The following is a 12,808-nucleotide window of genomic DNA, read 5'->3' as shown; positions in this document are numbered from 1 at the left end:
GCACACCCCCTACTGGGGATGTGCCCACAATCAACGTACATGCCCCTGACGGGAATCGAACCTGGCACCTTTCAGTCCACAGACCGACACTCTACCACTGAGCCAAACCGGTTTCGGCAGGTTCATGATTTCTTTGGTATTGCTCTCTCCATGCTTCCATTTGAGAAGTGGGCGGGGGGAAAAAGAGCAAGAGAAGGTGTTGGCTGAGCCACCTTAAGTTGGTAGCAAAGAGGAAGCATGAGAAAGCTCTCAGGAATTGGAACTCAGTTTCCCCTGGGAGGCACCTCCTCGACAGAGAGCAAGCTTGTTTTTTTTTGTTTGTTTTTTTTTTTTAAATGTATTTTATTGATTTTGTACAGAGAGGAAGGGAGAAAGATAGAGAGCCAGAAACATCGATGAGAGAGAGTCATCGATCAGTTGCCTCTTGCACACCCCCTACCAAGGATATGCCCGCAACCAAGGTACATGCCCTTGACTGGAATCGAACCCGGGACCCTTCAGTCCCCAAGCCAACGCTCTATCCATTGAGCCAAACCGGTCCCGGCGAGAGCAAGCTTATTGATTCAGACCATCTCCTCGCTACCCCAGCCGGACCCCCTGGGATTTTGCAATCTCTCTCTCTCCCTTCTGCTAGCTTTTCTGCACCAGCTGCCTGTCTGAAACGAGTCTGTAATCTTTACTGGGCTCAGAAATGGGAGTGTGGTATATAGATAAGTAGTCCTTGATAAGCCTAATAGAGCTTGAAATGGCTTTAAACAAAGCAGGCATGTTAATTTTTAAGGTCTTTCAAAACACAAGGAACACACACACACACACACACACACCTTTGCTAAATAGGCACACACTAACAGAATCTGTGGGGGAGATGGATTAGTTCCATCTCACTAGTCACTGTCATAAAAAGGAAACACACACACACCCCTACTCAAAATCTTTTTTCCAAGCGATCCGGTCGGTCGTTTTTTGTTTGTTTGTAAGGAATATTCTTTCAGCTCTTGGGCAGGTCTCTGAGGCAACAGGGAAAAGAAATCTGAGGTAAGATTGAAAATGAAGAGGGAGAATGTTTCCTTAGAGCTTTTGAATTATCATAACTAAGGGACAAGCATCCACATTGATGAAAAGCAGTTTGAACAGCTCTCCCTCCGCTGGCGTGGCTCCCAGGGTGATACCCAGTCTGGGCACATACCCAGGTTTCGGGCTCGACCCCAGTGCTGGGTCTGCAGGAGGAGCTGATCTCTTTTCCTTCTCCCTTTCTCTCTGAGATCAGCACCACGGAGCTCAGAAAGACGCCTGTTCTCTGGCGCCCCCTGGTGAGCATAAAGGGCCTTCTTAGTGCACCAGGATTTCAGATGGGAATTGGCTAATTTGAAAACACTTCCCCACTTTCCTGCTGCAAAGCAGATTAAGAGTCAGAAGCCGCACAAAAGAAGAGTGGGCAAAAGAGAGGGTCATCGAGTTTGGGCCCGAGGAAAAGCAAACACTGTTTTCATTCATTCGACATTTACTGTGCCTAGTTTGTGCAAGCTAAGTGTTAGGTCTGACACTTAGCTACCCTGCTTCAGGAAGCTTAGGATAGGAAGTCACTGAAGCAAGTGATTCCAAAGAGGATGAGAAGTCCAGGGACCTGGTCTGAAAAGTGGGAAGGTTCAGGGAGGATGTCACATTGAATGCTGGTAAGTGATGTGTATGAGTTAGCTATATAAACATGAGGGTGGGAGGGGGGATTTAGTAAAGAAAAGGAAAGCATTTATATGAAATGCTACGGACAGGGTGTTCGAATCCTGGACTGCCTAGGCTGGGGTCTCAGTTCCTTTGTGTCTGAACCCAGGGACAAACGCATCTATTCTGGTGGCACTTCAAATGAGCCCTTTTGGTAAATCACTTTGGCTACACATTTGCAAAGGTCATAGAAGGACCATGCCTTCTGACCCATCATTTAACTTCTTAGAAATTTACCTAAGGCCTGTGAGGTTCAGTTCGTTGAATGTCATTCCAAATATAGCTGGTTTGATTTCAGTCAGGGCACATATCTAGGTTGTGGGTTTGAACCCCAGTGGGGGCATATATAGGAGACAATCAATGGATGTTTCTCTCTTCCTTTCAAATCAATAATAATAATTAAAAAAAAAAACCTCAGGTGAGGATTTGTTTTTAAAAATACAGCAGAGACTATCACTGTATACCTATTGGTTAGAATATTAAAGACAAACATGGGGAAGTAATGTACAGCGTTGTGATAGTCATTATCACTCAAGAGAAATGAGAACATGTCCACACAAAAACCTATATGCACTTGTTTAGTGGCCTTATTCATAATCTCTAATGACTGTAGACAAACCCAATGCCTTTCTTTCTCTTCCTTAAATATATTTTATTGATTTTTACAGAGAGAAAGAAAGAGGGATACAGAATTAGAAACATCGACAAGAGAGAATCATCGATCAACTGCCTCTTGCACATCCCCTACTGGGGATGTGCCCGCAACCAAGGTACATGCCCTTGACCGGAATAGAACCTGGGACCTTTTAATCCACAGGCCGACACTCTTATCCACTGAACCAAACCGGTTTTGGACAAACCCAATGCCTTTCGATAGGTGAAATTTAGAATAGTAATACTTTGGCACAATGGAATGGAATAAGACCTACTGAACCATGAACAAATCTCAAAAATGTTATGCTGATTTAGCATGCTGATGCTCTGGAGAAGGCAAAACTATAGGAACAGAAATTCTACCATACATGAGGGTGGGAGGGGGGATTAGTAAGGGCTGACTTTTTATAGTGAGAGCTGACTTTAAAAGAGCATGCACATACTGTAAGATTTCACTTATATGTGGAATTTAAGAAACAAACCTGAACTAAACCAGCTGATGGCATCTAAGGAGTGGGTGAAAACTTTTATTTAAAAAAGAGCATGCAGGATCTTTAGTGGTAGTGGTGCTTACAAACTATAGATGTCACAAAGATGCACACTAAAAATCAAGAATTTCACCAAATGTAAATAATAAAGTCAACTTTAAAACCAAAACCCATCAGAGCCATTTTTTACTTCTCTATTGCCAAAAACCTATCTAATGACCCGTTATTCAAGAGGCATTTTTGCACATGAGTATAAACTGGTAGAGCCTTGGCATTTTAATAGAAATTTAAAAAATAATAATTTATCTGCTTGGCTCTCCATATGCACACTTAATGCCATTTACATTGTTTATAATTGCAAATGGAAACCCAAATACCCATAGAACAGTGCCAGACAGTAGTCCTTACCGAAGGTTTTGTTTTCCATGGTTTTAACCTGCAATGAACCAGTCCAAAAACATTAAAATCCAAAAATAATTTAAGTTGGACACCATCCTGAATCATGTTAAATCGCTCAACAGTCCCTCTTAGGATGAGTTGCCCTTTGTCCAGTGTATCCATGCTACATATACTAGCTGGCTACTGTAGCTACTCTAAGACCGACTGTAGTGTCATGGCTTAGTGATCCAAAGTCACTGAAGCGGATGATCCTCCTGAGTCAACAGCCTAATACTTTATCACAATGTCTACTTCATCTCAGAACTGGTGAATATAGTTTAAGACCACATTCACATAATTTTTTATTACAGCATATTAGTGTAGTCCCATAATTTATATCTCCCATTTACCACATTGTCACATGTATGTTTATGTAAGAAATTAACAGTATACACAGGATTTAACACTATTCATGTTTCAGGAATCCACCAGGTCTTGGACCACATCCCCCATGCATAAGTGGGGGACTATTATACTATGTAGCACTAAAGACACTTTTTATGGAATTATCAAAATGTGTATTTCTATAGTCATACAATATAGAATTGGTTTTAAAGAGGGTAAATAGTATTCATTTGCAGTGTTAATAAATTAACTAGAGGCCCAACGCATGAAAATCATATAAGAGTAAGCCCCCCCCCCTCCCAGCACTGGGGTCAATCGCAGCCCCAGCTTCCTCTGGTGTAATTAGCATTTTATGCTTTTATCATTAGATTATAGGAGGCTGAGAATTAGATGGGGGAGAAATGAATGGTAAATCATTGAATGGGATGACATTTTAGCACTAACTTGCTTAGTGATTGGAAAAATGCTATTTTATATTGGTAGGTGCTGGCTGAAAAAGCTGAGAAACTAGATTCTAAGGAAGTGCTTCCAATTCTCTTTGGTTAAGTTAAACACATAGCCAGGCATACGAGAATTAAAAAAAAAAAAAAAGACACAGGAAACGTATCAGTTATTTAATCAGGTTCTTATGAGAAATTCAGAACACCAGTTTGTGAGGATAAAGCCCATTGGTGAGAGCGAACGTAGAGCGGAGGTAACCCTGGAGCTGAGGGACAGCTTTGATTTTTGGCAGAATTTGAGAGTCCACAGCTTTCTGGTCAACCTTGCGCTGTTCTGTAATTTCATATTTCTAGAAAGAAAGAGAAAAACATGTAAGAGTTGGGCCTATGTACCAATTCTTGGATTAATCATTTCAAATACTCAAATCCCAAGAATATTTAGAAAGCAATTTTGATAATGCTTTCCTTGGAGGGCGGGAAATATAACAAAAACAACAGCTCTTATCCTTTTGTCACTGCAATCAACACCAAAGACACGTTAGGACGGATTCCCAACAGAACAGAAGCAGTAACTCAAGAGTTCTGCCAAAGCCGAAACCGGTTTGGCTCAGTGGATAGAGCATTGGTCTGCGGACTGAAAGGTCCCAGGTTCGATTCTGGTCAAGGGCATGTGCTTTGGTTGCGGGCACATCCCTGGTAGGGGGTGTGCAAGAGGCAGCTGGTCGATGTTTCTCTCTCATTGACGTTTCTAGCTCTCTATCTCTCTCTCCCTTCCTCTCTGTAAAATATCAATAAAATATATTTTTTTAAAAAGAGTTCTGCCAAAACTTCAGGATTGTGCATTGTGCTATTAAGAACTGGTTTTTGTTTTGTTTTTTTGGTTTTTTTTTTTGCAGAATCTGGAACAATATTACTCCCCAGCTAGTCCTCATTAATTACAACTTGACTTTTCTTCCTTTTGTGAATTTTCACTCCTGAACTGGGGAGGCACGGCTACGAGAGGCAGAGACAGAACCAGCAGCTCACCTCCTTCTCTGTGTCGAAGATCTCACCCTCCTGGTGTTTGGGCTTGCGCAGCTTCTTCTTCTTGAAGTAAGCATCGGTGAGATGTTTGGGGATTTTCACACCACTGATATCAACTTTGGTGGAGGTGGCGATGACAAATTTCTGGTGTGTTCTACGAAGAGGAACTCGATTGAGGGCCAGAGGTCCTAAGGGGGGAGAAATCAGTAGGATGAGGGAACAGGGAAGCAAAGCTCTAAGAGCTGACTTCGAATTAGGTGAAATCAGGGGAGTTGAATTCTAAATTTTCTCTGGATCTGAAGAAATTCCAGCTCTTTCTGCTGCCAGCATCAATACTTTTTTCACTTTCTCTTCCAGGCAGCAGATCTTTGTGAAGACCCTCAAGGTTGAGCCCAGTGCCAACACTGAGAAGGTCAAAACTAAAATTCAAAACAGAGAGCAATGCCCCTGACCAGCAGGGCCTGATTCTTAAAGATAAACAAGTGGAGGATGGCTGGGCTCTCTCAGGCTACATTCAGAGTCCACCCTGTATTTGGTGCAGGACAGCACTGAGCCCTCTCCCCACATGTTCGCCTGCACCTCTGCACTGTCAACTGCTGCAAGGCCACACCTGTGCCCCAAGGTTAAATAAGGTCTCTCCACCATCTCCTTGGCCTACGGATTCAGCCTGAACCCTGCAGCCTCCATTTTCCCCTTGCCCATTCAGAAACTCCATTCTATTGCCAAATGGCAGATCTATTCGAATCTTGGGTAGGTAGGATGCATTCCTTGGGACTGGTAGCCAACCATTCTGCATTTTAGGTGACAGTTACTTGATAACGTTGTTATGTAACATTGACTATCTGCTTCCTGAGAACTCATGTGTATAAGGCAATGAAATGGGGCTCAGCATCTCATGGCATTAAAACTTCCACAAAGGTGGAAGCAAAGTGTATACTGCAAGCATTTGAAAAGAGAAGTTTCAGCCCCGTTGGTGTGGCTCAGTGATTGAGTATTGACCTATATAAACCAGGAGGTCATGGTTCGATTCCCTGTCAGGGCATGTGCCTGGGTTGCAGCTTGATACCAGTAGGGGGGCATGCAGGAAGCATTCGATTAATGATTCACTCTAATCATTGATGTTTCTCTCTCCATTCCTCTCTGAAATCAATAATGATAATAATAATAATAATAAAAATATGTTTCAGAGAATATAAAACCCAAGGGCTTCCTTACCAGTCACCAGTAGCAAGCCACTGCTCAGCTGCTTCAGGAAAACCACCCTCTGTAAATTAAACAGAAACGGTAGACATTTCTGCCATTAGAAACTGAGTTCTGAATTAACCAAACCACAGGTTTCTAAATTTGGTAAAGGAAATGTCTACCCAAATACATAAACATTTTGGGTATAGGGGTATCTGATTCAACTATAACAAGTTACATTACCAACAGCAGGAAGTAGTAATAAACTATTGTACATGTTGGGCCAAAGCCGGTTTGGCTCAGTGGTAGAGCTTCGGTCTGCGGACTAAAAGGTCCCGGGTTCGATTCCAGTCAAGGGCATGTACCTTGGTTGCGGGCACATCCCCGGTGGGGGGGGTGCAAGAGGCAGCTGGTTGATGTTTCTCTCTCATCGACGTTTCTATCTCTCTCCCTTTCTCTGTTAAAAATCAATAAAATAAAAAATACAAAAATCAACTATTGTACATGTTGGGCTAACCATCTTCTGCTAGTTACTGGGTGCTAAAGAGTCCTACCCACAATGCACACACTGTGACCAACACCTCGGGCTCACCTTGCCTCTGTGGCGCCCAGTGAGGATGATCAGAACGGTCCCAGGAGTGATGCTGGCCCGCAATCTCCTCACATGTTGGCTGAAGGGCTTCTTGCCATGGCTCAGCAGCTTTCGAGGCACATCTTCAGTAGGATAATATCTAGGCTGGAGAGAACCCAGAGGTCCAAATTACTTAAATAAGCTAATCAGCTTAAGCAGAGCTGACAGTCAATGAAACCTTTGCTACTACATCCCTTTAGAGATCACTCATTATACACTGTGTAATAGTGTTTCTCAAGCTTTTCTCGGATCCCTGATTATACTTCTCCAGAATGTTATATGTTAGAAAGGAGGCACGGTTTGTTTTCCATCCAAATTAAATGTGTTTCTATCTGTCCCATTAACATGATTCTTCCCATTTTTTTCCATGAAGGAAAACAAACTGTACAAAACTAGACAGTTCAGACCAGTAATGCCAGTTCAATTATAAAAATAAGACCCCATGCATTGCCCACATGCTCAATCCCGTGTTCGACATGCAAGAGGCAGCCAATCAATGATTCTCATCATTGATGTTTCTCTCTCTTCCCCTTCCTCTCTGAAATCAATAAAACTATATTAAACAAAAACAAAAGAAACACTACTTTCTTGTGGATCAATGAACTATAATCTTGGCAGCAAGTGTCCTCGGCTCCATTATTTAACTCTCACAAACACCCCGTATGACAAACCACAAACCTTTATATTAGAAGCTAAGAAACAAAAGCAGAGAAAAGTAATTCTACTTAATATCAAACAGCCACATTGCAAACCCAGAACCCATCTTCCTCCATAATTAAGTCTCTCTGGCAAACATAAAATCCCAAAACCTGAGTACACAGAAAGACGGAGACAAGTTTTCAAGCCTCAATGGAACATACAACTTTACAGTGTCCTCTTAAAAGCTTACCATTTTTCGGAGTTTAACCACTCGGGTACCACCATTCTTGTCGCCACCAACTGGTTTTGTGACAGTAGCAAGGACTTTCTCCTTCTTTTTCTTTTCAATCTATTAGAGCACAAACGCAACAAATCGTCAGAGGCAAACAGAAAATTTAAGGCTTAGACACAATGTATTGTATACAATGAATGGCCAGTGGTTTCCCGCACCCCCTTCCTTACCCTGGATTTAGGGGCGGAATACTTCCTCTTGTACATGGCCTTTCGAGAATACATAGCCGACCGGGAGTATCTGCCGATCCCTCTGACGAGGACGGGGTTTCGGCTGCAGTGCGGCTTCCCCTTCTTAGGGGCCTTAACCTTGCCGCCGGCATCAGCCTTCTTCTTGGCTTCAGGTTTCTTCTCCTTAGTGTCTGGCTTCTTCTCCTTAGTGTCTGGCTTCTTCTCCTTAGTATCAGGCTTTTTCTCTTTAGTATCCGGCTTCTCGGTTTTCTTTTCACCCGCCATCTACCAATACGCAATATATATATTTTAAAGGTCCTCACCAATTATCCCACAAGGCAATATCTTAACTGTACAAGGGGGTTCCCAGACAAGCCCTCCCTCTCCAAACAGCGATAACATGCATATCTCCAAACCCGACACATGTGCAGCCACCTCATCGTGGTTAATTTGGGTTTTCTGCCAAACTACTTTACACTTCAAGATTTGAAGGCATCTTACAGAATCGGCCCAAACTTTGGCCACGTTGGAAAAAAAAAGAAAAGGTACTTCCGGTCGCGAACGTGCAGAGACGGTAAAGTGGCACTGGGCCTCATCCCCAAATCTCAACGTGGCTGAGACAAGCTCGGCGGCGTCTTTTGGCAGCCGGGCCCTGGATTCCTTCCATAGCGCGCGCCCATCGCCCGGGTCCCTGCGGGCCCACTAGCCTGCCGCTGGTCCCCGGAGGACCCCATTCCCCCAGCCCGGGAGGGTAGCGAGCAGCCGGAGACCGGGAGCCTCTACGGCGTTCCACCTCATCCTCTCCGAGTCCCACTGCAAGCCCAAGCGAGACAAATGAAACGCCTCGGAGGCGTCTCAGTTGGCCCCAGACATGTCTGACCCTTGCAGGTGTCGACTTGATACCCTCCTGGTTCGGATGGCGAAGGATTGGGGTCCTGAAATCGAATCTTGCGGAGGAGTGCCGCCATTCTTACCTTGCAAGATGGGAAAGAGAACTAAGGCCCTGGCTTCCGGTCTATAAGCATCACGGGTGGGGTCGAATATCACTTCCTTCCGGATCCGAGGCATCATGGGAAATGTAGTTTTTCTTCTTTTGAAAGCTTCATACTAGAGAGCTGTTTTTTTCCTAAGAGGCGAAAGCGAAGTACCTTTTGTCTCTGTTTCTTTTTACAGAGCAATAAAATTCTCACAGTGCTTCTGGGAACTGACATTATCCTTACTGAGGACATTAGAGAACACTGCATTATCAATATTAGAAGGAATAGATGGATGAAGAATGTGATCCCCAAGTAAATTGAAATCTTTTCTATGAAAGGCTAATTGGGAACCTTCCGCGGACATTTTCTCCACAATTGGCTTTATGCCTATATCCCCTTATCAGACTATGCGCAATGGCAGAGGTTCAGGAAAGCTAGAATTTAAAATGAATAAAATATATTCCTGCTCCAAAGAACACACATTCAATGGAAAAACAAAAAAATGGATATAAGTTCTTTCTTCTGGGAAATTTGGGAATGTTTTTGCAGTAGCTGTTGTTTAAGATTTGGAAGAATAAATATAAATTTGGCCGTGGATCAGTTGGTTAGAACCTTGTCCTGATATACCAATGCTGCCGTTACATCCCTGGTCAGGACACATAGAGACAACCAATGGATGCATAAATAAGCGAAACAACAAAAATCGGAGTCTCTCTCACTCTCTCTCTCCCCACCCATCCTCTCTCTCTGTTAAAAATAATAAATAATTTCTAAAAATGCATATTTGGCAGATGAAAGTGGCTCTTGGAACAATAATAAATGCAAGAGGCAGGTGAGCAGCTTTAACATTCTGAGCAAAGCATCTCTGAGAAACTGCTATTCCAGAAAATGCATACGAATGAGTGAAGTGCAGAGTTGTTTTATTGATCCCTCAAAAATTCTAACACCCTCAGAGACTTTCACGAAGTAAAAGCCCCAAGATATTTGTTAAATGACCTACTTGTTGAAATAAAACGGAAAGGCCTCCCTCTTGTGTTATGTTGTGGTATTGCAAAATTTTACATTCATTAAATTGGGCAAAATAGAATCAATGTACCGTGTTAATTATAAAGTAAACATTAAGCACCTGGTTGTGCCACATATAAAATTCTCTTAAATTTGTTCAGTACTTTATTAATTATAAAGCAGACATTAAATCATTTTAAGTCCTAATGAAACATCCCTGTGAGGTAGGAATTGAAGATAAAAGAACTAAAGCTCAATTACAATAAATGACTTATTCAAAGTCACATATACACTGACATTGACTCATGTCTCTTAGTGCCACAGAAAGACAGAAAACTAGTAGGCAGTTGTGTTGTAGGAACTTAACTCTTTTTTTCTATCAATTAGCTTACGGTTAGATTGGTTTTGCTTTATGTCATTTCACTTAAAGTCCCAGTTTCCAAGAACCTACCTAGGACATTAAGTAAGAACTTACCGTACTTCATAAACATTAACTTTTTTATTCTTTGCAACCTAACCTATGGGGAAGGTAGTATTTTGATTAGTCCATTTTACAGAGAAGGAAACTGACACACAGAGTCAAGTGACTTACCTATGGGCTCCCAGGCTGAGGTTTGGAGATCAATGACTGAACCCCCATATGATACTATTTCTTAGAGTTGGTGTTGGAGGGTGTTCGGTTCTAAGCTAGGAAAGGTGTGTTGAGGACCATATAACCTGGATTGAGAGAATCAAAAAGGGCTTCCTATCCCAGGGGCTTGACTTCTAGTCTGAGAGCTGAGGCATAAACTGGAAGGAGGGGTCAGGAATGAAATCTCTCAGGAGTGGGAGCAGATTGTTTAAAGGGCCAGAGTTGGGAGGGGAAGTGAGACTTATTCAGCATGACTGGGTCAAAGAGAATGAGGTGAGTGGTAGGAAGAGGCATGGCTGGTGCAGTGAGCAGGAACCAGACAAGATGGTTGATAATTTTTTTTTCTTTACTGCATCCTAAAAGCAATCCATTCAAGATAGGGAGTGACTCGATTTGTGTTTTAGATTACAGTACTCTGGTTATTATGTGGAGAATGGATGGGAAAGGGCAAACCTGCAGGCCTAAGATCAATTAGAATGTTTTGAGTCATCAAGGTGGCCAGGATTTAGGGAGAGTGAAAAGGGAACAGATGGGCAACTTCTTGTTGAACCCCTATTAAGCCTAGATTATATTTGCATATATAAGACAAGCTTTTAAAAATGTATCTACTTGATTTGAGAGAGAGAGAGAGAGAGAGAGAGGAAAGAAGAAATGGAGAAACATGGATTTATTGTTCTATTGATTTACGTATTTATTGGTCACATCTTCTTGTATGTGTTCTGACCAGGGATCGAAACCACAACCTTGGTGTATGGGACAATCTTCTAGCCAACTGAATTACCCGGCCATGGCAAAGACACTTTTTCTAAAGATTTCTTTGCTTGTTTTGTTTGTTTGTCTTAGAGTAAGAGAAAGGGAGAAGAAGAGAGAGAAACATAGATGTGAGAGCAGTTGCCTGCTGTATGTCCCCTACTGGGGATCGAGCCTGCAACCTGGGTATATGCCCTGACTGGGAATCAAACTGGCAACCTTTGGGGGCCCAAGATGATGCCCAACCAACTCAACCACACTGGCCAGGGTGAAAGACAATTTTTGTAAGGAGTTCACTTTTTCATCAATGCCGATAAAGCACAGTGTGCCAGTTCTTTATAAAGGAGTGAGAAGAGGAGCACTGAGAGGAAAAAAGCAAGGATTTTGGAGCTACCTAATGTGGGTTGAATTCACTGACTACTTTTGTGGCTTTTAATATATCATAGGCATAGGTAACAGCTCCACCTTCTTCCTCTAGTCTGACCATCATTCTCTCCAGCCAGGAATATTCTAGTATTCTGAACTGGTTTCTCTGTTACTGGTCTTGCTCTCCTGACCTGATTGTTTAGAGCACATGTGTCAAACACAAGGCCCGCGGGCCAAATCCGTCCCGCCAGGCCTTGCAATGTGGCCCGCACAGCGCTGTCATCACTGCACTCCACTGCGTTTCCATCACAATGACAGTTTATGACTGTTCAGTAAACCATTCGGCCCGCGATTTAGGCTGGATTTTAGATTTTGGCCCCTTCTCTGATTGAGTTCGACACCCCTAGTTTAGAGTATACCAAGAGTAATACTTAAAAAACATAGAGATTATATTCCTCTTCTGCTGAAATCTTTCAATGGCTCTCCAGTTCACTGTTTATTTTTAAAAACTAAATTTATTTGGGGTGACATTGGCTAATAAGATTACATAGGTTTGAAGTGCCCATTTCTATGATACATGATCTGTATAGTGTGTGCCCACCACCCAAAGTCAAATCACCTTCTGTCACTATATATTTGACCCCCTTTATCCTTTGTTACTGCCCTCACTCTGGTCACCGCCATAGTGTTATCTGTGTCTATAAGTTTCTGTTTGTTTGTTGCTCTGAGTTTTATATCCCACATTTGAGTGAAATCACATGGTTCTTAACTTTTTTCTGTCTGACTTATTTTGCTTAGCATGATATTTATGTTGTTGCAAGTAGCAGTATTTCATCTTTTCCTATGACTGAGTAGTATTCCATTGTTTATATGTACCACATATTTTTAAAAAAGATATATTTTTAATTGATTTCAGAGAAGAGAGAGGGAAATAGAAACACTAATGATGAGAATCATTGATTAGCTGCCTCTTGCATGGCCCCCCTGCCCCCAGCTGGGGATCGAGCCTGCATCCCAGGCATGTGCCCTTGGCCATATTCAAACATGGGACCTGTCAG

At 42.5% G+C, this 12,808-nt stretch overlaps 1 protein-coding gene across 1 annotated transcript; it reads right to left on the bottom strand.

The window, feature by feature from the left end:
- Positions 1-4,245: 4,245 nt before the first annotated feature.
- On the bottom strand, positions 4,246-8,306 carry LOC118725235 (60S ribosomal protein L6). Its single transcript, XM_036448779.2, has 6 exons — positions 8,022-8,306; positions 7,810-7,908; positions 6,882-7,025; positions 6,323-6,371; positions 5,111-5,295; positions 4,246-4,434 (listed from the first exon to the last, which is right to left on the bottom strand). The coding sequence occupies exons 1-6, from the start codon at positions 8,304-8,306 to the stop codon at positions 4,282-4,284; spliced, it is 915 nt and encodes a 304-aa protein (XP_036304672.1). The 3' UTR covers positions 4,246-4,281.
- Positions 8,307-12,808: the final 4,502 nt, after the last annotated feature.

This window comes from Pipistrellus kuhlii, unplaced genomic scaffold (genome assembly GCF_014108245.1).
Source record: "Pipistrellus kuhlii isolate mPipKuh1 unplaced genomic scaffold, mPipKuh1.p scaffold_m20_p_20, whole genome shotgun sequence".
Taxonomy (NCBI): domain Eukaryota; kingdom Metazoa; phylum Chordata; class Mammalia; order Chiroptera; family Vespertilionidae; genus Pipistrellus; species Pipistrellus kuhlii.
The sequence above is the reverse complement of the archived record's forward strand: the minus strand, read 5'-3'. Positions and strand labels throughout refer to the sequence as shown.